Here is a 25,853-nt window from a genome sequence, read left to right as displayed (position 1 = left end):
AGGCCCAAGTGTCGACCAATGGAGATCCCCTCATAGAGGGGGTTAGGAGAGGAGATGGGTTAATTAGGGTGTGAGGTAGTACCGATGAAGAACACAGCTTTCCCCCAGATCCTGGATGCTTCCTCCCCCCAACTACCATGATCCGAATTCTACCTTGCAGGGCTGGATAGGACAGAGGCTGTACACTGGTACATATGAGGGTTGGAGGTACAGGGAATCCAGGGTGGATGATACCTTCAGGACCAAGGGTGTGAGGGACGATGCTGGGAGAGTGGAGGGTGAGTGGGTTGGAAAGGGGGAACTGATTACAAGGATCCACATGTGACCTCTTCCCTGGGAGAGGGACAGCAGAGAAGGGGGGAAGGGAGACTCCGGATAGGGCAAGATATGACAAAACAACGATGTATAAATTACCAAGGGCATATGAGGGAGGGGGGAATGGGGAGGGAGGGGGAAAAAAAAAAGAGGACCTGATGCAAGGGGCTTAAGTGGAGAGCAAATGCCTTGAGAATGATTGGGGCAGAGAATGTATGGATGTGCTTTATACAATTGATGTATGTATATGTATGGATTGTGGTAAGAGTTGTATGAGTCCCTAATAAAATGTAAAAGAAGAAAAGAGAAAAAAATGATTAGGGCAAAGACTGTACAGATGTGCTTTATACAATTGATGTATATATATGTATGAACTGTGAAAAGAATTGTATGAGCCCCAATAAATTGTCAAAAAAAATTAAAATAATAAAAAAAAATTAGCCACCGAAGTTAATCTCTACGGAGTGCACGTAGTTCCATTCTGACCCAGAAAGGATGTTGAATGGGTCACATGGCGATTAGTACTACCTGTGTGAATGATAGGACAGGCATTGGAAAAGAAGACAGCATGGACTGGGCAGACGTCTTCCTAAAGTGTCCATTATATGTAACCCTGCTCTCCCTTTCGGATGCAACAGATATGCTCCCCCAAAGCTTTGCAAGGTAAGCTTTCAAGTGCCATCAATCAGGGAATATCACTATTGCAAGGGAGGGGTGGTGCCTATCCCGACACAGCGAAGAATCTGGTGGTAACGGGAACGAATGTCCTCTGGATCACCCGGCGTGTGCATTGAAGTCTGGATGTTGGGTATGCCTAGGAGAGGACATGGACGAAGTTGAGTACAGGTACCTGCCCAGCCCTTCATAATTCGAAGATCAGCCACCTGGGAGATGGTTAGAAATGCAGGGTCTTAGGCCCAATCCCAGACATGCGGAGGGAGAATCTGCGTATTAACACATGCGGCGCGAATGTAGATGAAAATTTGAGAAGGGCTGTTATATGTGGAAGTAGGATTTGGTTTACCTTATTTTTTGTCTTGAAGATGATATGTGTGAGATCTTGTCCTGGTTGAGAAAATGAGATTGTAAGAAGGAAAACACAAAACACCAACAAACCACAACATTCCCTCAGGAATCAATAAGAACCTTGCTACTGAGTGCATGGACGGGCGTTCGTCTACCTGGCGTCTGCCTGCCATCCAGCTTGTTGAGCTGTAGTGCCTTGAGCATGGCTGTGATGCTGGAAACTACGCCACTGGTATTTCAAATCCCGGCAGGGCACCCAAGGTGGAGCTACTTCAGTGGAACGTCTGGAATAAGAGACTCAGAAAAGGCAAGGCACTTCTGAACAGTGAGCCCCTGGAAGCCTTGTGACTAGCAGCAGAACATTGTCGGACATCGTGTTGGAAGATGAGTCCTCAGGTTGGAAGGCCCTCAGACTATGGCGCAAGCTGCCTTCTCAAAGTGGAATCCACTTTAATTAAGGTCCCAAGAACAGAGCTTTTGGGACCATCATCTGCTATCAGGACAGGATTTGAAATGAGAAGAAACAGCTGCAAACATCCATTAATAGCCAGCATGCGGAATGTATGGAGAAAACTGGAAGCAATAAAAAATGAAAATTGGAATGCTTGAAGATCGAGAATCTTAGGGATGAGTGAGCTAAAATGGATTTGAATCAGACAATCGTATGGTTTAGTATGCGGGGTGACATTGAAGGAGTGGGGTTGCATTTGTGTCAAAAAGAACACATCAAACTTCATTCCGTGCACCTTAGTTCTTGTCCCAGGGGAGACTGCAATGGTTTTCCTTACAGTTGTGTCTCTGCCCACAGACCACCAGCCTGGAAGAAGCTATTACCGATGCGCACGAGCGTTACAGCGATGAGATCCAGCTTTATGACGAACAAATTGCAGCCCTGCGGCAGGAGATCGAGGAGACCGACAGAGTTCTGGAGCAGTCTGCCTGTGACTTCCAGCAGCTGGCAGCTGCCCAGCACACCCTGAAGAACAAGCTGGGCCGGTATCAGGGCCTCATCAAAAGTGAAGGGAACAGGTGTGATTACGGGGGCACCTAGTGGAGGGAGTGACGAGCTTCCCTGCTCCAGTTACTGGGTGCCTGTCGGTGTTTGTCTGCTCGCCAGAGGGTGGTGTTCAAGCCACGTAGCGATGTCTCAAAGATAGGCCTAGGGATCCGTTTCCAGTAACTGAGGCCTTGGGCACAGTTCTATTCTGACACCTGTGGGTTCGCCCTGCATTGGGAACCAACTAGATGGCAGCTAACCATGTGCCAACCTCCGTTCTGGGCAATGGAGATGTAACAGGGAATAAAATGTAAAGACTAGTGACCTCACGGAACCTGGATACCAGTGGGGGAGACACCCAGTGGATGGACGTGGAACCCAGGGTGTCTGACATGCAACAGGTGTGGTAGAGAGAAGTACAGCAAAGCAGAGGAGGTGGTACTGGGAGGGTGAGGGTAGGAGCATTTGAGATTCTGGTAGGGCAGCAAGCAGAGGGAAGGCGGTTTTTTGCTCGACAGTCTTCTAGGGACACAGTGTTTTAGCAATAGGATGACTAGGCATGTTGAAGGAGGTGTGCAGGTGAGGGACCTAGCACTGTGCGGGGCTCACAGTGCTCAGAGGCACTGGTGTTCTGAGCCTTGTTACTTCCAAGAATACCACTGTGAGATACTTTTCTAGTCTCTTCCCAATTGGGGTTTTGAATCGAGCCCCACTCATTTCAGTACAGCTGGGAAATGTCTATATACTTCCATCTCTATCACTTCCACCTCCAATCCCTGTCTGTGTCCACAACCACATCAACATCCGTATCCATGTTCATTTCCATGTCCACATCCATATCTAGATCTATCTGTCTCAGTTACTTAGTGCTGTAGAAACAAAAATACTACATGAGTGGCTTTAAAGAGAAGAAATTTGTTTTATCAAAATTTGTGTTAGGCTGGGTTGACTAAACATATTTTCAGGTACAGAGGCTAAGGCTTCACCATATACTTTGAAACGACTGCAGAATTCAGTCCACCACAGTGCTCAGATTCACGTTCATAGATGCCCTTTTGAGAGCTCAGAGAGTTTCGATTGAAGGGGGCACTGAAGTTCCCCAAGGAAGAGTGCTTTCCTTTCGTTGTGGTCTTCTCTCAGCTGGTCCTGGAGCGCTTAGGGGGTGGAGTAAGATGATTTTCTTCTTCATTACTGTGGTTATCATTAATGTTCCACACGATGCACACATTTCGTACCAGTGAAACTTTGCACACTTTTACAAGTAGAGGTCTTTTTCATGTCTTTGTGAGATGTTTAAGGATATCCCCAAACTCCCCTCTCCTTCACAAAAACGGCAACTGGGTACTCCTCTTTAGTTGTGACTTTACATTTTGATATAACTTCAAATGAAGTGTTAGATAACTAGAACAAGGGACCCCCGAATGCTCTTTGCCCAGATTCACCTGTAGTTTATATTTTTGTTCTAATTGCGGTATCATTTTCACCCTTAGTTTCTTTTTTTTTTTTAACAATTTATTAGGGGCTCATACAACTCTTATCACAGTTCATACATATACATACATCAATTGTATAAAGCACATCTGTACAGTCTTTGCCCTAATCATTTTTTTCTCCTCTTTTCTTTTTTTACATTTTATTAGGGACTCATACAACTCTTATGACCATCCATACATATACATACATCAATTGTATAAAGCACATCCATATATTCCCTGCCCCAATCATTCTCAAAGCATTTGCTCTCCACTTAAGCCCTTTGCATCAGGTCCTCTTTTTTTCCCCCTCCCTCTGACCCTTAGTTTCTTTATTATATCTCATGTGTTATTTTTAATAACAAGTTGGAACTACTGTGGGGTTTCTTGTGTGTGTCCCAAATACTCTGTACTGCCTATACCATTCTATTAGATGCTTTTATTAAAACAAAAACTATGCCCAACAGAGACAGGGCATTTTTAAGTGATAAACTTCCCCAATTTACCATTTTTCCATTGGCATGCTCCCTGGCTGATAACTTCAGCTCAATAAAAATGTTATTTCCTTTATATCCATATCTGGTGTATAAATGAATATTGTGGCTATCTGTTAAAATTACAGTTTATTCATGAGCAATTTGATTTAGGGAGTCTATTTTCATTTTTACTTAACATTAATGAGAGCGTCTTTTCATGGGCTGCTTGGCTTGGTAAGCCAAAGATGACAGCCAGTCTCTTTCTGATTCTTTCTGCCAGGCTCAACTCTGTCTTTGTGGAAACTCCCATCACCTTCCTCACCCAGTGCCCCAGAGTCTCCCTCAGTCTGCATCCAGACAGGAAAGGTAATCCTGGTTTTGTTGTGTTTTCTGTTGTGTTAAAAGTAGAAAAACAAAACCAAACACACACACAAAAACAACAAGTGGCCTCCGTCATGACTTTCACATTCATGTTTCTATCTAATTTATCTGAAAATGAAATGCTTCTATATTGGGAATTCTGGTGGTGTGGTGTTTTACACATTGACCTGCTAACTGCAAGGTCAGCAGTTCAACTCCCCTACCTGCTCCTTGGGAGAAAGAGGAGGCTTTCTGCTCCTGGAAAGACTGACAGTCTCTGGGAGAGCAGCATGAAGACAACGCATCCTTCTGTCAAGAGAAGGGGGATTTCACGAGGTTGCTGAAGGGGCTGAAGAAGCAGTACCGTGTGGTGTGGCAGGACAAGGAGGGCTTCCACAAGCTCCTGATGGAAGCTCTCCAGTGACTCAAGCCCCAAGCCAAGGAGATCAAGGATGTCCACCAGCAGTGGAAGCTGGCTCTGCAGGGCTCTTCAGAGCTCAGCGGGTACACGGCCAAGTGCTTCTCCCTGCAGCAGAAAGTGTCCCAGCAGCTGCTCGACCAGAAAGAGAGGGTGGCAATGCAAAATTGACTGACTCTAACAGGAAATATGTGGATTTGAGAAGTCCAAGAAAGCTAGAAGGCGGGCTTGAGGATGGTATTGCTGAGGCCATGAAGGAATGCAAGCTCTGTGGACAAGTGGAGAACTTCTCCAAGCAAACTGAACACAAACTCAGGACCTTAAAGAGGAAGCAAAGAGGGCAGGGGCGCAGTGCCACCCCAGAACACCAGCAAGAGCTTTTGAAGATCAAATCAGAGCGTGCGAACAAAGTCTTGTTTGATGAAGAGGAGTTGGTCAGACATGAAGCTTCCCGTGTGATACAAGGGAGGATGTGAAGAACATGCATGACTCAGAGAGCTACCAGCTGGCCCCGCAGAAGGAGATCCTGATACTGAAGGCCAAGCTGGAGAAGGCCAAGCAGGGAGCAACCTAATGTAGTGGGGGAGGCCGTGGGCACAATGAAGGAGCCATGTGAGCAATACAGGGAGATGTGTGAAGAAAACAAGGAATGCACCAGGGAAAATGGAAGGCCTTGTGCTTTGGTGGCTAAGCTGACAGCTCAGGACAGCTGGAGGATGAGCTGCCAGCTAAGAAGGAGTCTGTGACCCACTGGGAAGCCCAGCTCTCCAAGATCATCCACTGGGCCAATGGCAAGAAAGATGTTCGGGGCTCCTTTCAAGCACTGGCTTCTAAGACAGCCTCAGAGATGGAGGCCTTGCGGAGTTCCAGTCAGGGGCCCGGAACACCAGACTGGCTATGGAAAATCTGCTGCTGTCAGAAGCTGGGCCTGTCAGTCCAGCTGGAGTTGCAGTGTGTGTTCCAGGCCACGCAGCTGGCACCGGAGGCTCTAAGGAGAGTGAAAGATGCCAACCTCTCTTTCAAAAGCAAACAGAGATTCTGAAGCCAAAAATAGAGAAACTCTAGGAGAAATGGAAAATTTGAAGCAAAATGTAAAGCAGATTCTGGGCCCAAACTTCTAGGATTCCATTTTTGAGTATTTCAACAGTGCACTTCCTGCACACATTTGACATGTGGAATAGCCTCAGCTCGTGATCAGAAAACACACACTCGGAAGTGTTGCTGCCCATGTCTGTGCCTGAGGGCATAGACCAGCCAGAAGACCTGGCTCGGGCCCTGCCAAGGCCAGCTGCTGTGCTGCTGCCCACCACACCGGCTATCGTCCTGGCCAGAGCCAAGCCTCACCAGTTCAGTATCAAACCTTTCTCCGGCTCCGTACAGTGCGGCCACTGCTGATGGTCAGGCTACGTCAAGGTCCCGCAGCTCCTGGAGTGAGAAGGACGGGCAATGGTGGCTTGCCACTGCAAGCTCTTCCTGTGGAAGGCTTTGAACTTCCCGTGGTAGTTCAGGCAGCCCAGTGTGGTCCCCAGTCAGGTCCTGGGCGTCAGGGATGTGGATTTTTCCGTGAGTCAGCACTGCCTTCAGATGGCAGACATGCTGCATGCCCAGATAGTCCTTGCACACTCTGGGGGACAGCCTCGCTCTAGGGACACCTGGTTAAGACCAGCGCCTTCTAACAGAAAATGAGAACAAAAAGAAGAAATGGGTTGGATTCTAGAAGGCCTTCAGCTGATCCTACATAAAGACAGACTAAGAAAGGGGGGTTGTCCCTCCCTCCGGAGGCCTGTGACAATCACTGCCTCTGGTCAAGGGTGCTCCCGGAGGGAAGGGTGCAGTTGGCTTAGAAGAAGGGCTGTACGTCGTAGAACTGAATGGACTGAGATGTGATGTGATCGTTAGAGCAGCCAATGGCAAGAAAGGACACCAGCTCTCACTCAAGTCTTGAGGGAATATCATTGTCCTGCTGTGTGGCTGGGACCACCACATCCACCACTGCACCTCGAAGGGCTCTGAGGGCAGTTTAAGATCAGAATCGAGGAGTACCTGCTTTGCTCTGGCCACCTATACCTTTAGGTGGACTCACAGGCCAGAGGCCTCACATGCAGGAGCATGCAGTCACAGCCCCTCGTATGTCACCGTGTATAGGTTGCAAGCGTTGGTGTCTTTGATGTCAGCACCATGTCAGCTTGAGGAGGATGTGACCCCAGTGTCCTCGACGATGAGACCTTTCCCATCATCTGTCTCAAGGGCAGGGTCTCCGCACCATTCTCAACTGGCCGGTCACCTCCGGCAACAGCGAGAGGAAGATGCTGCGGACCTGGAGCAGGCAGTGCTTGGGTTCAAGGTCTCCAAGGAGGAATGGGCTGTAGCAGAGAGGGGAGATGCTCAGAGGTCCAGAGCTGAGATCCAGGACAATCTCCAACCCGACCAACTCCGACCATGTGGCCCACCTGTGGGTCCTCAGGGGCCTGCTGCTGAGCGTGCTGCCCTCCCCACGGGAGCAGTGTCCTGGACCTGTCCTCCTGCCTGGGGACCAGCTGTATGACTTGTGGGCCTCATCAGGCTGATAGGAGTGTGGTGTGGCTATGCCGCTGAAGAGCCTGCTGTCAGGGATCAGGACTTTGACAAAGAGTCTGGTTCAAGCTCCACCCCTCTAAAGCCTAAACTGCCCTCACTAAAGCCAGCTTCCCAGGGAAAGCTGCACATTTGAGTCACCCTCTGTGCACCGTAGTCAGGAGCCTGCATCAGGTCAGTCTGTACCAAGACTGAGCAGAGCCTTGCGTTGTCTAGGGAGACGTGGATGGAAGCAGACAGGCTACGCAGCAAGCCTGTTCAGTAATGACCAGCACGGTGCTGTGGCGTCCAGCTAGACAGGCTGGCTGGGCCTGCGTGTTTGCCTGGGGCAGCAGCAGTTCCACTCAGCACCCCCACCGCCCCCTGCATGCCCCGCAGGACTCCTGTGGGGATGGACAGACTGCCACTCAGAAGCAGCTGCTGTCTGTGTCTAGAAACTGCTTCCAGGGCTTCAGGGCTATTGCCGTTGTCTGCTAGTGCCAGACTTACTAAGGTTTGGATACACAGGAAAAGAGGTCAGTGTGTGGACTTTCATTTTTGAATCTCTGCAGGCTCAGCTGCAGGAGCCTTTCCTTCGACCTTCCAGTCAGGGATCAGTGCCATGTCCCCGCCCGTGTCACTGTGTCCACGTCTGCCAGGTTTTCTGTGCACTGTGTTCCACTCACTCCTCACATCTTGCTGCTGGGTAGAAAGCCCATCGTGGGGCCAGGGAGCCAGGCAGCAGGTTCTGGGAAGCTGCCCCATCGGCTGTTGCATGGAGAGCCCCTGAACCGTAAATCGGAACTGATCGTGCAGACTCAACCCACGCACCCTGTGTCCCGGCGCTGGCAATGGCAAGGCTGTCTGCCCAATACTTACTTAACCCTCTCCTGAAATTTGGTAATTGGGTTTGTGGCTGTGTCATTAAAGGGTTATAATTAACTGGCAGCTGATTCCATGTGCCTTCCAACTCAGACTGACCAGTCTTGGGCTCCTCTGTACTTTGTATCTAGATTGGCACTGGAGAAGGGGGGCTACCTGTCCACCTGCCCTTGCCCTTGCCCCTGACTCCCACCTCTGAGACTTGCACCCCTCTCAGTCTTCCACTGAGGCATTTCAGGGTGGTGTGCAATCCGTGGGAGGTTGTGCTTTTTACTCTTTTACTGTAAGTCTGAATCTTTATAATTATTAAATGATGAGGAGGACCTTTTGGAAAATTCACCTGTCAAATCTATCTATCTATCTATCTATCTATCTATCTATCTATCTATCTATCTATCTATCTATCTATCCATCCATCCACCTACCTACCTATCTATCTAGATCTTCAGGAATCCACAGGGACTGTTCTGGTCTATCCATCACTGTGAGTCAAAGTTGGCCGTGGGTTTGGGGTCTTAGGGAGTCCTCCCCTCCTCCTCTCAGGTAGCCCCATGAGTGCTAAATTACTAAGCAAATACACTTGCAATGGGAACTCAGACTTAGGGGAATGGTTGCCCCATGAATGCCAGTCCTGAATGTGAAGAATCAGGTTACCCTAAAAAAATCCCTGAGGTTAACTTGTGGAAATAAATATTCTCTCCCCCCCCCATATGTATACATAATCCTTAGATGGAATGAATTATCTCATGTAAGGTGCTTTTAATTCAGGGTCTGAGTTGATGCTTAGTTCTTGTTCCTTTTCTCTTATTTTCAAAACCAAGCAGGAAAAGGCTTCACGGACAAATATGCCGCCTGCCTCCAACGAGAGCCCATCCGCAGCTCACTAGTTCTGAGCCAGCCCAGCAGTAAAGAAGGAGGGGAGTTTTGGTCGCCAATTTTCTAGAGCCTTTAAATCCATGCTTCCCATATGGAAATAGGGACTCCGAGTCAGAACATTGTTGGGAGCGATGGCTGTCTTGTCCAACCCCCAGGACCAGCACCACATGTGTGACTCGTGGAAGGGCCGGCATCAGAAGGGTGTCCTTCCCCTGTCCTGCTCAGAAGGTCTTTCCTCAGGAGGTTTCCTACTCTGTGCTCAGAAGCACCCTCCCCGGCTGTGAGTCCTCCTCCAAGGATCAGAGGCCCAGGCTCAGAAGGGTCCCCACCACCAGCCCAGAAGGGGCCTCACTAGGCTTAATGCTCCACTGCTGTGGTCTTGAAAGTCTTGTTTTTGAGCAAGGGGCCCTGTGGTTTCATCTTGAACTGGTCCCCAACCTTATGTAGTCTGTCCTGAAAACACTTCTCTCTCTTTGCCTTAGGATCCTGGCTGGTGCATCCCCCTCTCCTTAGTGTCTCACGGTCATTTTGAACCCCTCAGCCCTCTCCACCTTGAGGCAACCTCCGTCTAGGTGATAGGCTCAGCATGGGAAGAGATGGAGAAGACTTTCGGATAACCCCCCACCCCACCCCAAAACTCAAACATCATCCCAAGGGCAGCAGTTAGCCAAGGAGCAAGTGCAGAGGGTTAGGAAAATAAGGAAGCACAGGGAGGAAGTGAGATAAGGGGGCGTGCCTCGAGGGGACTGTAACGGATGAGCTGAATCAGGATGTGTATGAATTGTTGGTGATAAAGCTGTGAGCTGCTCCGTGAACTTTCACCTCATTCATAATAAGCAAAGTTTTCCTGGAAAAGAAGGAAAGCTATTATAAAAAAACCGCTGCACAGGACAGGGAAGGACGTGTGCTGTAGGTGGTAGTGGGTGTGGCTCACCCTTTTCCACCCTCTGTCTAAGTCACTGGTAGCTTGGGATTGGCCGTGGTGGGAGCGTTGACCACATGGGAATCAACAAATGCTCCCAACCAGGCTTCCCCTAGGGCACTGAATGAATGACCAGGAATGAGACGGAGAAAGACATGTATTATTCAGTGTGAAACTGATTATCCCTTCGGCTAATTCACAATAAAAAGTTGAAAGAAAGTATTCCAATGCGGGTGGAGTGGGCTGGGGGAGGATTCAGGCATCATCACCACGCGAGTGAAGTGGACCGAGAATATCTCCTAGAGGGCGATTGCTGTCGACTTTCCTCAACTATTAGTGTTTCCTTTCAACTAGTCTGAAGAAATAAGTGTGGGCTGAGAAAGAGGAAATTCCTGCTAGGTGTGAATTTTTTTTTTTTTAGGTGTGAATTTAATAGCATCCTTTCCTCGGTTTGCTCTGGAGGAAGGGGGTGGAGACTGAGGGTTGGTCATGCTTCTCTAGCTTGGGACGAATGTGGAGGAAAGCAATGCCACGTGACTTGGCAGGATTCCCAAGTCTACATCCGTCCTCAGCTCAGTCCAGAGCACAGGCAGTTCTGCTGTCTCTTTGGAGAGGAGAATCACCTTGGGGAGAGCACGTCCACTGTTTAGTTCTGGATCTAAGCTGCTGCCGTCGGCAGGTGGTGTTGCTCAAACGGAGCGTGGGCAGTAGGAGCAGTGCGTTGGTGTTGAGAGCGCTGAGACAGGAGCCTGCAGCAGCACCCCAGAGGCCACGGGACTTATCCAAGATTGCTCAACTGGTGGAGAGACCTGGAGCCTCAAGTCGGGTCCTAAGAACCAGGGCCTGTCCCTCAATGCTTGCATCCCACATACACACATCCTGTGCTGGTAGTAGGCATTTGTCTCTAATACGGCCAGTATATTTCTGAACGAATATATTTTCATTTCCTTTAATTGACAATTAAAATAGATTTATTATCCTCCCCACCTTTTTTTTTTTTTAAGATCTCACCAGGGCTGTGCATGACATCACAACAGCAAAACCACGACCAAAAGGCCTCACCACGGATGTTCTAAGGAGAAAGAAGCCTCTAGCTGAAGCTCCAGCAGGAGAAACTCTGGGAGGTGCACCATTTAGCAGCCTGGATGACGCCGTGCAGGTGCAGGTGCACCAAGAAGATGATGAAATGAAGCTTCAATCAGTGGCTGAGAGAGCAAGTCCCCTGATACAAGAAGGGGCTCCCGAGGACGTGCCTGACGGAGGACAGATGAGCAAAGCCTTTGGAAAGCTATGCAAGATGGTCAAGGAGAGGGTGAGAAACCCCAGAGAGCCTGAACCTACAGCTGAATGTCACACCAAAGGCCCGTATGTGCTGGTCACAGGGGACACCAGTTATATAGATCCTGAGCTCTGTCCTTTCTCCATCGTGGGCGGAGGTGAGGTGATTGTTTCCACTGAGGAAGACTCTACGCATCCTGAAAGCCCTGTGAATTCCGCTCCTGAGCAGCCCAAGTCCCCTTTGGAGAATGGACAGGGGGACCCTCAGGGTATGGAGCCTGGGCATTCTGCCGTGGAGCACAGCATAGACAAGGAGAAAGAGATAAATGTTAAAGAGCCGGGAGGGCCCCGGGAGAAACCTGCTGGCAGGAAAGAGGACAAGGTACCTGAGAGATCTTGTCTTGTGGTTATTCCTGGTTCTAAGGAACCATTTACAACCCAATCTCAAAAGGCTGCAGCCATCCAGGATAGCTCCGAGGGTCATGGAGCTGGGAGCAGCGACTTACTGGGAGAAAGCCCTGCGGAGGCCTTGTCATATGAGAAGGTGGAAGTAGTGGAATCGATAATTGAGACCTATGAAGAAACTGCTGTCATTGTGGAAACCACAATCGGAAAGACAAAGGCAAACAAGAAAAAACTGTGAGCAAAAGACAGTCTTAAAATGGCCTGGCTTAAATGGAGGAAACACCTTTGGGATAGGGCAATACTGTGTATTATTAACAGCAAATGCTAAAAGAGTGAGGATTCGGTTTGTATGAGACCCTGGTTGACCCATCTAGCATTGCCAAGAAAGCCTTGATTAACAGCGATTTGTTTGTTTTTTTGCCTACATCATACATTGTCTAATGGAACGGGGCCTTGGGAATGTAGGTGGGTCAGGCACACTTAGACAATGGCATGATGACTATTTTCACTAACATCCTCTGTTTAGCTGCCACCAGACCACACTGGTTTAGGAAAGAGATTTGATGCTCATGGTCCGCTCAGAGAAGCATTTAGAGACTCAGATAGTGTGTCTGAGTTTGGTACATGCGCACACACGTTGGTGATATTTAGCTTATTTTCCTTGCATTTCAAGCACAAGAGCATGCTCATGATGGTTGATTATTTTGTTGGAGAGTCGGTTCCTCAGAGGAAGGCCCTGACGCAAGTACTTGGATATGAGTAGTTCCCTTGGGATGTGCTTCTAAGTAGTTCCCTTGGGATGTGCTTCTAGGAAGCGCCAGTCAGGGAAAGGAGAAGCATGACAAGAAAAGCAGGACGGGCAATTAAAGATGTTCGTGACAGTATGCGCTGCAGAGAACCGGGGTGAAGGGCCTCAGACTCAGCCTACTTGGAAAGCGAGGGAGCCTCTGGCATGTTTCTGCAGCAATTCCTGTCAGGGCCAGGAGTCTTGGTACTTTGGCCTCTTACAAGAACCAGAAGAATAGAGCGGGGGCTATCATGCGCCCATGGCCAATGTGGCCAGGCTTTTCTTCCTTGGAGAAAGCGAGCAAGTTTCTCCCCAGCCCTTGGCTGTCATGAACACAGAGAGCCCCCCACACAAGATGGGCACCAGGAGAGTGAGGTAGATTTACTCAGCAAAGTACACTTCAGTCATGAAGAGGATCCCCTCTGGATGCCAGGCAGACCCTGTCTAGGGGTGTGACATTAGATCTTATGGGGGTTGGATGGTGGGAGCCCATTGGCTCCCCTCGGTCCATAGTTTGGTTTCCCTTTGGCCTTTACCTTTGCATCTTGATTGCTCCTAAGCACAGCAGCCTGACTGACTTTTATTCCAGTACAGCCAGTGGCCTCGTGTACCTCGTTATCATGTGAGGCTGGTTGGATGAGTTATTCAGACCTCTGGTGCAATGGGAGTTTCTGGTTCTAGCTGACCCTCACAGGGTCCAAGAAAACCTGAAATCCAAACAGTAAAGATGCCGGCATTTGGAAGTCGGTTCAGCATACATGGAAGTCAGGGGGACAGCTGGGCAGGGTACTGATGCTGTGCTGTCTGCCACAGCCCATAATACTGAACGCACCTTGTTACTGCTGTTAATAGCTTCTTTGAGATATGATTGAATTTAATCTATTCAATGCCCCATTTAAATTTACAGTTCAGTGGTTTTTAGTGTATTCACAAAGCTGTGTGGCCATCACCACAATCAATTTTAGAACACGTTTACTACCTTGTAAAAGAGCCTGCGTCCTTTAGCTGTCGCCTTCCAGCCCCACCCCAAGCCGTTCCATAGGAAATGTGCATCTGAGATTGCCATTTTAGGTTTGTAAATTAATTAGTCTAATAAACATTCATCGAGCATACTACGTGCTCATAAGGGGAGATGTTTCGGATGCATTTGTACTATTCTCAGAACATAGCCTGGCCACACGTGTCTGTGTACACTTCCTTACATACATGTCCGAGAGACAGGAGCTAGAGAGCACATAAGCAGACAGGACTGCATGGCCCTCACACACATACAGGTAACACTGGCAGTGGCAGGATCTGGAAGAGGTGATTTTGACAACCTGTGATAATTGTAAGTCTTAAGTCAGCAGGCACCAGACCTCTTGGCTGACTTTAAACTCCAAAGTTAGCAAACCTATGACTCTTTTTGCCCACCTGCTAACTTCCTTGTACATGACCCAGCTGTGGACAGAGCATGAGTAGGTTCATGATTGGATCTGAGAAATGTGATCAGACCCTCGATCGGTCCATTTATAACCTAAAGATACAGATAGGCCAAGTACCCTACATCTGAAAGCAACAACAACAACAAGCCCTAGACAGAGTTCTCGTCAGCAATTAATTGGAGACCCTACCTACCTGCAGTGTCGGGTGTTTTGCTTTTCTTTCTAAATAAACTTTGCTTTCCACTTGCTCTTTGCGGTCTGTGAGTCCATTCTTCAGTTCGAGAGAACAAGAACCCTTGGGTATATCAAAGCAGGTACAACATACACGCACACAGCCACGTGTACCTATGTACTTAGACTGCTTCATAGCCTAAGAAATAGAAATGACTCAAAACCAGGATCTCTAAAATAATAGTAATGTTGCCATTCTCCCTGGCATCACAGTCGTTCTGACTCAGAGGGTAGAACTGCCCCTGTGGGCCACGGACGCTGTAGCTCGTTATAGGATCAGTAAGCCTCGTCTTTCTCCCACAACGGTGTCTCCAGGCATCTGTTCTTTTCACGAACAGTTCAAAAACATTCGTTTTTGTTTATATAAATTTGTTTAGCTTACATCTTACCCCTCCTTGAAAAAAAGCAACAATATCTGGAGGACTAAGAAGGCTGGGTCTGATGAAGCAAGACTCCGCTGACACACTCCTCCTAGACCAAAGGGGTGGAGAGAGCAGCCCGTATTGAGAGCACCACAGGGCTGACGGTACCACCCAACATTCGGAAAAAAAAAAAAAAAAAAAAAAAGCAACAACAGAGTTGCTATGGAGTTGATTCGGCCTCATGATGACCCTCTGTGTATCAAGGTAGAACTGTGCTCTAAAGTTTCCATGGCTGATCTTTCAGATGAAAATCACTAGGCCTTTCTTCTAAGGTGCCTCCAGGTAGATTCAAATCTCCAACCTTTCCATACCTCCAGACATTGAACTTTGAGTGTTCTGTTTGCCTGTTATGTAGATACTCCAAAACACATGAAGGGCACTTGGTAAGTGGGCTTCAATGGAACCTTGCAGCAGCATCAACACACACATGCACACACACAGCAGGCAAGACAAGTGTATTTAAAGGACAAATACACTTTTTAAAAAGAAAATTGATGGAGGTACCAATTATATTCTATTATTTATTGTTCTGGATAACAACAAATACTAAATGGAGTCACTTTTTCCTTTCTATTTAGAACTTTAAAAAATCTTATTTTGAAATCCTTTGAGGTGTTGAATTTCAAGAAAGAAAGATATTTTTGGTATGCTTTTATAAAGATGCCTGGAGAAGCTGTTTATTGCACAGTTGTGAAATATTTATAACTTAATAACTTAAGAGAGAATTAATGGAAAATATTAGGTGGGCCTTAGACCATGATAGGAATTTGGGTAGTATGTATATATGAAGGGGTAAACAAGAAAAAAATGGAATAAAAAAAACTATGTATTTAATTTATTTAACAAAACCTTATCACCTTCAAAGTACTCTCCATTACACTTAATATATTTGTCAAATCTGTGATTCTAGTCTTGGAAACATTTTTCACACTCATCTGTTTGGATGACTGACAGCACCTCCTTGTTTTTTTCTTCACTTCTTCTACATCATCAAATTGCTGTCCTTTCATGTCCCTCTTCATTTGTCCTTTCATGTGACAAAAAGAAGTCACATGGAACAAGGTCAGGGGTGTAATGTACATTGGGCAAGAGAGAGGCATGCTGGTTTTTTTTTTTTGCCAAAAATCGGTATACTAAGATGGCTGCATGAACAGGTGCATTGTGGTGGTGGCAAAATCAGTCCCTTGTCTGCCACAAGTTAGGCTTTTTTTGTCCCACACTGTTATGCAATCTTTTTAGAACCTCTAAATAGAAAGCTTGGCTAACAGTCTGACCTGGTGGAATGAACTCCAAATGCACTACAGATCGACATTTTTGTACATTTGGTAAGTTGATGGACGTCCAGAACAAGGTTTATCATCAATCAACATTTCACCTGTTTTGAAAGAAGAAAGTTTCTCCTGTAGTGCTGTCCTTGTAAGCTGTGTTCAACATCACAACATTTCTGTGGTGTTTTTCCTGAGCAGGAAACCAAATTTCATAGCCACACACTGTTCTCTTAAATCGGCCATCACAATAAGCGAAGTTTGAGTGAAGCTGCTTTTATGAAAAAATTCACTGTGACCAGAGAGAACCTTCCCAGGCAATGCCACTGGGTGCACTAATGTAGAGAGAGTTGCCAAATGCTCACCTAGAGATAAAAATATGTACTATGAAAGCTCTGCTCTGCCTAGCACAATTTTGGGTTTTTTTGGTACCCCCTAGTATATTTACCACCACCACCACCACACACACACCCCGCCCCTGCCCTACAACTTGGAACAAGGTGTTATACTTGCGAGTTTCAGCAGCGCCCTTTCCCCAGCTTGAGGACACACTGGTGCTGTGACTGGTGCTTACCTCCTCCCAACCTCCCCTGATTAGAAGCTCCCTTTCACTCGGAGCCTCCATTTTTTTAATCATTGTATTGGGGGCTCGGACAACTCTCATCACAATCCATGCATCCATCCATTGTGTCAAGCACATTTGTACATTTGTTCGAGCCTCCGCCCTTACTGCCTATTCCCAGCCTGGGCTCCTGCATAGAGGACAGACAGTGTTGCAAGGCACAGAAGCCCCGTAGCACTCCACTGTTCTCCACAGACCATTCCTTCCCGCTGAGGTAGGAGGCAGCGTGTTGCCAATCGAAGGGCCGTCTGCTGTTAACACAATAACATTGATCTGCTGTATTAAATGGCTTGTTGATAAGTGATTCTGGTAGATTACTAGATATCTGCTCCATCTACCTCACCCACCACTTCCTCTAGACCCTGCTCCCCCTTTTTCAGTGAGACACACTTTCACATAAACAAGTTCTATCACACCTCTTAAAGCCCCCTTTTCCAATATACAAAAACATCACTATATTTAATCAGAAGACTACTTATGATTATTAATACCATCACTTAAATCCTACTTTCAAGGCCCTATCTCCTATTCTTGCTATACACCCAACTCTATCACATCTTCCTCATCCCCACACAGAGATACTAAAAACCTCATACCCAAAGGAAATCCAGAAGCTAAACAAACAAAAACAAACAACCCCCTCCATAAAACACCCCCAAACAAAACCTATGATACAAGAACTGAGCAATAGTTCACGAAGTCAACACGGAAGATGCGGGTGCCGTAGCAAAGTGCGGTGTAGAAATTAGGTGGTGCCGGCTTTCAGATAGAATAGCATCTGGGGTCTTGAAGGCTTGTTTCCAAACAAGTAGCCATCAAGGAGAGGCACAACTGAGTTTGACAGATAGATTAGGGATAAAGGGGATTGTCTTCACGAAATACCTTCCCTAAAGGAAAATTAGTTGGTCATTCCACAATACAGGGGCTGGAAAGGAATCAGGCACACACTGGACACCTATGGGAAGATCCCAAATTGGGCATGCTCAGAGCCACGTTGCCTAGGTCCAGGTGGAGATCAACCTGGGCACACCCACGTGGCACCAGTGACAGTGCATCACACACATGTGCCTGAACTCAGCCACTAAGATCAGTCAATACCGTCAACCTCACATCCCGAGCCTGTGGGATAGGAGGGGATAAAAGCAGGGCCCAAGGGCAGGCCACCTCTCTCCCTCCGTCAGGTGCACTCTCTTGCCTGTAGGAGGGTGGGATCTTTGCCGTGTGCATGGTGTGTACGTGGTGTGTGCCCTCTCGGGGCCCACGCGATCTTGGCTCTGGTCTCGGGTTTTTGGTGCTCTGGTTCCGTGCTCGTGGCTCCCCTTTCTGATTCCACGCTCCTCCTCTGGTATTCCGTCCACGTGTTTTTTCACACTCCCCCGAACTGGTCATCCTCCGGCTCCAACTCTTGCATGATCCTCGTGCGGCCTTGCATGTTTTCCCGAGGCAGCGTGCACTTTTTGAGTCTGGAATACCTGAAACTTCCCTTTCCCTCAGAGGCGTTATTTAAATGTACAAGAGTGCTTCTGCTGAGTAAATTCTTTCAGCGTTGAGAAGGAAGAACCCAGGTAAACCAACCCATAAGCCTAACAAGTTCACATGGAAGCAGCACACCAAAATGGGAAGGAGGCGATGGTGTCAGCGCTTAAATAGAGAGATTTGGGTGCGCAGAAGGCTAGGGATGATAGTGAAATCTCAAAATACATTTGCAGCATCTACCCAGGCAATGAGCCCCTGTGATTTCCCACAAACACCAGCGGAGGGAAGGTGATCTGACAGAGGCTATTGGAGAGTCGATAGCAGTAGATTAAAATGACAAACCTGACTTGAACACTTCAAACCTTATCCCTTGATCTGATACACTTTGGGCTTGATCTGATCTTGAATTTTTCAGTGTTTTTTCATATTGGGGTCTATCTCTGTTGTATTTTGTCATCGTTGGTAGCCTTCTTGCCACTTTGTGATGTGTTTTTCTGTGTTTTGGGGTACATGAACCCCAGGGTAGGTGAATCTATAGAGACAATAACTAGAATAAGGGTTCCTGGGGGGGCGGGATGGTGGGGATGGAGGGGGCCGGGATGGGGGAGCTTATATCAAGCAGTCCAAGAAGGAAAAAATTGTTTTGAAAGCAATTTTGGCAGGTGATGTTTTTTGAGTGGGTGATACTTCTGCTCTGGGCTTCACACGAGGAAGAATTCACCCCTGCCGGTTTTACAGCCTCAAAAGAACACATGCTATTTCAGGGACCAGACCGCGAGGCAGCTGTACTGGGGCCCATAATTGAACAAGGGCAACCTCGTGGGACTGTGCACCCACATGTGGTGGACTGAGGCAGAGAGGGAGCCACACAGCACAACCGGGGTGCCAGGAACAGGGTGAAAAAAAAAGGAGGAAAAAAGGGGGTCAAAGAGACCGCCTTCCCATAGTCAGAGTATTTTAAACTTCTGGCTGGGTGGGCGTGGTTGAAGATATTGGTTGACACCATTGGCTGCATCAAGCCCACCTGGGTCTAGTTTGGCTCACCTGGCTGGGGGGAGTGGGCCCCAGTTAAAGTCTTCAGAGCATGCCCAGTTAAAGTCTTCAGAGGTGGCTAATGATCACCTGATTCCTTTCCAAGCCCCTCTATCTCTACCTAGGCCTAACCGTAGCAATTGTATAACAGGGATTGATGTGATCGAACCATGGAATGGTGTAATGTCTGGATTAGCTCCTAATACAATGGTTTGTAAAAAGAATAAAGATAAAACTGAAAAACGAAAATATTGGGCATCTAGAGTGGAGTAGAGAACGTTGAGTTAGAGTATTTTAAAATGAATTAATTGATTGTAATCTTAGGTGTAAGAAAAGTATGTATAGAGTGTAATCTGCTTAATTTTTTAAAAAAAGTGAGTTTTAAATACACAAAGTGGCTAATTGCCAGGATGCCAAGCACTGAATCTCTGTAGGGTAGTCTTCACAGTACAAATCAGATTATTCCTCTATCTGATCGATAACGGCCTAAAGAGTGCACTATTAAATGTAATTGGTATAACACGGCTTTCTAAAACACAATGGATGATAACTAGCTGAAGTGTATATGAGTTGGTTTACATAAAGCTTAACTTTGATTTGATAACATATGCATGCTTTGCTTATGCATCAAACTGGTTTATAAAAACTTTAGGATCAAGACCTGTATGTTATCAGCTAATTAATATGCTCCTTTTTTATATTTAAAGAGTTACTTTAAGAGCTTTAAAATAAAGAGAAAAAAGAGGTTTAAAATAAAGAAAATGGTTTAATTTTTAAATTTTTTTATAACATGAGATTGGATTTAGCAAATTATAAAAACAAAGCCGTTTGCATCTCATGAAACTCTGCTGGCCAGAAGCTAGTTAGCATACGAAAACCACTCTGCATTTGTATCCAAGTTGGCCCAAATAGAAAAGCCTGTTGGTTTAGGGGAGCCAGGGCAGCATAGTGGCTGGGCCCTAAGCTAACTGCAAGAAACTCACACAGGGTCACTGTGATTTGGAATTGACTCTATGGTAGGGCTAAATCATGGCTAGTTTGTATTGATAATCAGTTCAGGTAAATGTAAACGATCATATTCAGTGTTTTGTGCATCAGAAATGACAGAAGGTTTAATAATTTATACAAGATGTTATATCTGAAACATTTAAGCATTATATATTATGTTTCCTTTGATGTTCCTTCTACTCTTGATTAAATATGTTCAACTTTTCATTTGTGCATTTCCCACTGAAGTCATTCAAAATCTGATATATATGTTTTTTTACCATGACTTAACCTTATGCATATTAAACTTTGTCACCTACAGATAAGTCTTTACTTTGTGTACCTCCTAAGATGTTGATTCAGATATGAGCTGATGACAAGGCTGGAACCTAGACTAAATCAAGATTTCTAAAACTCTGGAAGGTGACAGGCCACAGGAGTTACAGCTATTCCAAATGATCAGAGATAGAACCTAGTACTAAATGTTTTTTTTTTAAGTTCTTTAGGTGCAAATAATGAGGGTGAAGTAGTTAGTTTATTGTGCCAACCTGGCTGATAAACACATGTGGGGTTAATTGAAGGGTGGAGGGATAAATGACTCAGTGAGCCTTGCCTTTCTAGTTCTAGGTCTCTTGCTTTCTGATGGTCGGACCAGTGTGCAGCTGCCTTGGCCAGTTCCCTACTTTAGCTGGCAAGGCTCACTTCCTGTAAGACATCCCTGAGGAGAAGCCACATGGACCTATCCTGATGCAGCCCTGGGTGCTGGAGCAGCCCTGTGGAGACCTCTGCCAGCACTGAGATGCTTACACATTCACTGATTCAGCTTTCCTCCTGCAGCCAGCATCATAGTGTGTGTTTTGCGAGATGGAGGAGGACTTTGTGGATTGGTGTTGGACATATGGGTTAATGGGTTAATGTTGGACTTGTGGGCTTGGGCAGCACTGGGTTGTGATGTTTTCTTGATGCACACTTAACCTTTATATAAAACTCTCTCTTATACATGAGTTTCTGTGGATTTGTTTCTTTAAAGTACTCAGACAAACACAGAGGTCATCATAAGGGAATCTGTGTATGTAAGTATGTACACAACGAAGGACCTGCTATATTTTAATCTATTCAGATCTGGGCAAACCTGGTATCCCTAAAACACTGTAGAAATCTAAACATTAAGATGCTTGTCACTTTAAACCATTAGCAAGGAGCGCTGGTGGGTGATAAATTAGGCTGCTACCTGCAGAGTCAGCAGTTTGGGACCACCAGTAACTCCACGGGTAAAAGATGAGGCTTTCTGCCCTCAGAAGCATCTGCAGGTCTACTCTAACCTATGGTTTTATGGCGAGCCAGAACTGACTTGGTGGCAATGGCAAAAAGCTGTTACAAAGGATATGGAATTATATCTCAGGCCACTTTACCCCAGCAAGTTAGAGTCTGTATGGTGCTCAATACTCCTTAAAGGAGAGATAAAAATAGGTAATACAGGGAAGGCAGAAGACATACACAGACGTAGACAAGGGACCCCAGAGTTACACACTGTAACAGTCCCAGGCACCAGACTTATTTGAGTAGGGGCCATCGTGAAGAGGCACATGCAGAAAGTCCGCTTTACAAGGGATAGTAAATTTTTTATCTGCATTCCATTCATAGTATTATCTTTCACCGCTGCCTCATGAGTAGCAGAGGAAAACGAATGGCTTGGACCAAGGCCATGGACATAAGCTCTCATGGACCCTACGAACTTTCTTGGTGAAGCTGGACAAGTTGGCAGCCAGTGGAATACCGGCATTGGAGTTTAAAGAGCCTGCTATGGTTGCAATCTTAATCCCAGTCAAAGGCCATGGTGATGATTAGGGTGCTATCTTCCATTTCTGATCAAGAGGAAATTGTCACTGCCAGAAGTCGAAAGGCACTTGTTCTGCAGAAAGCCACAGCCTGCGCAGTCCTGCTTTCATCCGGTGCCCTGTGCCAGTCCAAAAACCATCTTCAGTACCATAGACACACATCTGTCTGACACTGAACTACACGAGGGGCCAGGCCAAATCCAAGAAACAGAGCAGAGATGCAGTGTGCTTACAGAAAGAGTAATACACGCACAGAGACACACACGCACAGAGATGCACAAATTAGGAAGTCTAAAACTGTCTTCAGAACTAGAACATGTAGAAAGGAGTTTTCTTTCTTTACCCTTTCATTTTACCCTGCTAGAACAGCCAACCCCCTCCTGACTTTTTATCACAGAGTTTAACTTAAGAACGAAGTAAGAGAGATAGAATAACTTGTGCTTTTAGTACTGTTCTTAGACAGGTGTGGCATTGTTGAGTGCCATTCATTCTCACCTCTTTTCTTTGGTCTCATAATTAAGAATGTCCCCCTAGGCCCCCTTAGTGGGGGGCTGTTAGTGGAATTTACTGAAAGAACGGGCCCAGTCAATCCTGAAGGCCCTAGACCAGGGGTTCTCGATCTGTGGGTCGTGTCCCCTTTGGGGGGGTGTCAAATGACCCTTTTACAGGGGTCGCCGATTCATAGCAGTAGCAAAATTATAGTTATGAAGAAGCAACAAAAATAAATTTATGGTTGGAGGGGAGTCGCGGTCTTAGGGAGGTTGAAGCCACTGCCCTAGACTATTGACTGAATGACTACTGAAGGAGCTTGTTCCCCTTCAATACAGGATAGACTGGAAGATTTCTACTCATGAAAGCAGGAAGTAGCCACAGAAGGAGAGATCTTTGCCCTGATCCTGTTAGGCTTCTGGGGTGGTTTACCTTGCTTCTTGCTTCTCAGCCCTGAAAGAATTCACGCGCCAGAAGCACTTCGTAATCCGAGTGACGTTTAGGAGGGAAATGGAAGTTTCGGGAGCACAGTCTCAGGTGGTACACGCTGCTGTCTCGGAAGCATGCAAGGCCACATGGCGGGGCTGTGGGAGAGAGTTCGCAACTGAAAAGGGCGACTTCAGGGGAGTGGGTGGACCCCATGAAAGGAGTACCACCCACATCAAGAGCAGGGACCAAGAGACTGACTGACCACACTCTGTCCCTGTCTTTTACCCCTCCTGCCCTACTTGAGGTGGGGAGGGGCGGGAGTGTGGTTTAGGACATTGGCCCATCTTTTTTTAAAAATTTTTTAAACATTTTATTAGGGGCTCATACAACTCTTATCACAATCCATACATATACATACATCAATTGTATAAAGCACATCCGTACATTCTTTGCCCTAATAATTTTCAAAGCATTTGCTCTCCACTTAAGCCCTTTGCATCCGGTCCTCTATTTTTTTCCCCTCTGTCCTCGTTCTCCCCTCCCTCATGAGCCCTTGATAATTTATAGATTGTTATTTTGTCATATCTTGCCCTATCTGGAATCTCCCTTCACCCCCTTCTCTGCCGTTCATCTCCCAGGGAGGAGGTCCCATGTAGATCCTTGTAATCAGTTCTCCCTTTCCAACCCACTCACCCTCTACTCTCCTAGTATCGCCCTTCACACCCATGGTCCTGGAGATATTGTCCACCCTGGATTCCCTGTGTCTCCAGCTCCTATCTGCACCAGTGTACAACCTCTGCTCTATCCAGTCTTGCAAGGTATAATTCAGATCATGGTAGTTGGGGGGAGGAAGCATCCAGGATCTGGAGGAAAGCTGTATTCTTCATCGGTACTACATCGCACCCTGACTGACTCATCTCCTCCCCTAAAACCCTCTGTGAGGGGATCTCCAGTGGCTGACAAATGGGCTTTGGGTCTCCACTCTGCACTTCCCCCTTCGTTCACTATGGTATATATATATATGATGATGCCTTATACCTGGTCCCTTTGGCACCTCGTGATCGCACTGGCTAGTGTGCTTCTTCCATGTGGGCTTTATTGCTTCTGAGCTAGATGGCCGCTTGTTCACCTTCAAGCCTTTAAGACCCCATCAGCTTTCTTTGCCACATTTGCTTTTGCACCCGTTTGTCTTCGGCGATCATATCATGGAGGTGTGCAATCAATGATATGATTTTTTGTTCTTTGATGACATTGGCCCATCTTAGTGGCTGAGTTCAGGTGCCTCTGTGATACAATGTTGCCTAGCATGGTGCCCAGGTTGACCTTCACCTGTGTCTAGGTGACCTTGGTCTGAAGTATGCAGCTTAGATGGTTCCGATAGGTGTCTAATGTGTGCCTGATTTCTTTCCAACCCTTTTGTTGTAGCATGGCCAGCTAACTTTTGTTTAGCATAGATGTTTGGTGGAGACAACCCCCTTTATCCGTAATGTTCCTACCTTTCAATTCCATAAAAAAATTGTGTATAAAATCTCTCAGTGGGGAATGTGACAGGGCATGGCAACCAAGGTGGCAATTGGGACTGATCACATACAGAATCCCTACTCTATCTTAGAACATTGTCCAGAAAGCCTGGTTACTCCTCCAGTGAAATTTCCTCGCCCTACACGAATATTTAAAAACCTGTTTTCACTTGGACTGGAGGAGAGAGAAGCAGCAGAGAGCCAGTTATGTGGGCTGGTATGGTGATTTCTCTTCCACTCTCCCCGAAGAAGCTTAATAATATTTCTTGATGTGAAAACCCCATTCTGGGCTTCTCAAAGAAAATCTTTATTTTGGTAAGGTAAGCACCTGAAGCTAGATTCAAGGGTAAATGGTTTCTTTGAAAGGAAGCATTTCTAGGGGAGCGAGAAAAAAAAAAGAGAGAGAGAGAGACAGAGGGTCAATAATGAGTGGTCTTTCCTGTTGGTGTCTAGGACTCAAACCCACAGGGGACCTTAGCGAGACTGAATAGAGCATGCCTTAGCGTTATCCCAACAGAGCCGAGGGAACTGGGTTCTTATCCACAAGTTTCTGTCTGTCGCTGGTAGAGGAACTCTCCTGGAAGCATCGACTCCCCAGCACTTCAGACCTACCAGTGGGTTTGGCATCAACATAGGATGTAAGGAGACTTGGATCAGATTGTGTTGTCCTCAACGCAGACTCAACACAAAAGTCTCAGTGCCAGTTGGTAAGCCCTGTTGCTCAGCTCCAAATTCACCCTCTGTGATTTCAACTCTGGAGCAGGGACTGGGACTCTAACCACCTTTCTGCTTTGCCAGCTGTTCCCTGGGATGCTCAGTCAGGAGGGAACTAGACAAAGAACGGATGACTGGCTAAAGGAGAAGATGCGCGTTGATTTTTGTTTACTCTCTGTACCTGTCAGCGTCACCCAGGAATACCGCTTCATCCTGGCAGCACCAGTGCCTTCCTGGAGCAGCAACTGACGTCACAGTTTTTCCAAGATTTGTAAAACTGCTTTTGTTCCCAGCTCTGCAGCTATACCAGCACCAGCCCGGAAGCCTGGCCTCCCCCCAAATCGGAGACACCCCGGCCCCACCAGCATATGCCTCAAAACATCTCTGGGTCCCAGCTACAGAACCTTCTCCTCCAGGTTCCCAGGTTTTATTTTAGCCTCTTAGGTGGTAGTGATATGTTAGTGTTCTTTTCTGACTTCCTGCCCCTTTAATTGTGTTTATTTTGTTGAGGTGGTTGACCAAAGTTTAACACCAATTTAACCATTTCCATATGTACATTTCTGGGACTTTGGTGACTGTCTTCTGGCTGTGCAGCCATTCTTACTTCCCCACTTTAGAGTTGTTCCCAAACATAAGA

At 46.7% G+C, this 25,853-nt stretch overlaps 1 protein-coding gene, 1 non-coding gene and 1 pseudogene across 2 annotated transcripts in view; all 3 read left to right on the top strand.

The window, feature by feature from the left end:
* Nucleotides 1-14,422, top strand: part of BFSP1 (beaded filament structural protein 1) — a 56,577-nt gene extending 42,155 nt beyond the window's left edge. Inside the window, exons 6-8 of the mRNA XM_075527976.1 lie at nt 2,150-2,370; nt 4,567-4,652; nt 11,302-14,422. Coding sequence (XP_075384091.1) covers nt 2,150-2,370; nt 4,567-4,652; nt 11,302-12,218 — 1,224 coding nt within the window. The 3' untranslated portion in view covers nt 12,219-14,422. The remainder of the gene's footprint in view (nt 1-2,149; nt 2,371-4,566; nt 4,653-11,301) is intronic.
* LOC142422212 (serine/threonine-protein kinase MRCK beta-like) lies at nt 4,782-7,609 on the top strand (annotated as a pseudogene).
* Nucleotides 14,423-14,836: 414 nt separating the features above from the next.
* Nucleotides 14,837-14,964, top strand: LOC142423672 (small Cajal body-specific RNA 4). Its single transcript, XR_012779277.1, has one exon.
* Nucleotides 14,965-25,853: the final 10,889 nt, after the last annotated feature.

The sequence above is a fragment of the Tenrec ecaudatus genome, chromosome 12 (assembly GCF_050624435.1).
Source record: "Tenrec ecaudatus isolate mTenEca1 chromosome 12, mTenEca1.hap1, whole genome shotgun sequence".
In the NCBI taxonomy this organism is placed as follows: domain Eukaryota; kingdom Metazoa; phylum Chordata; class Mammalia; order Afrosoricida; family Tenrecidae; genus Tenrec; species Tenrec ecaudatus.
This window is presented reverse-complemented; position numbering and strand designations above follow the sequence as displayed.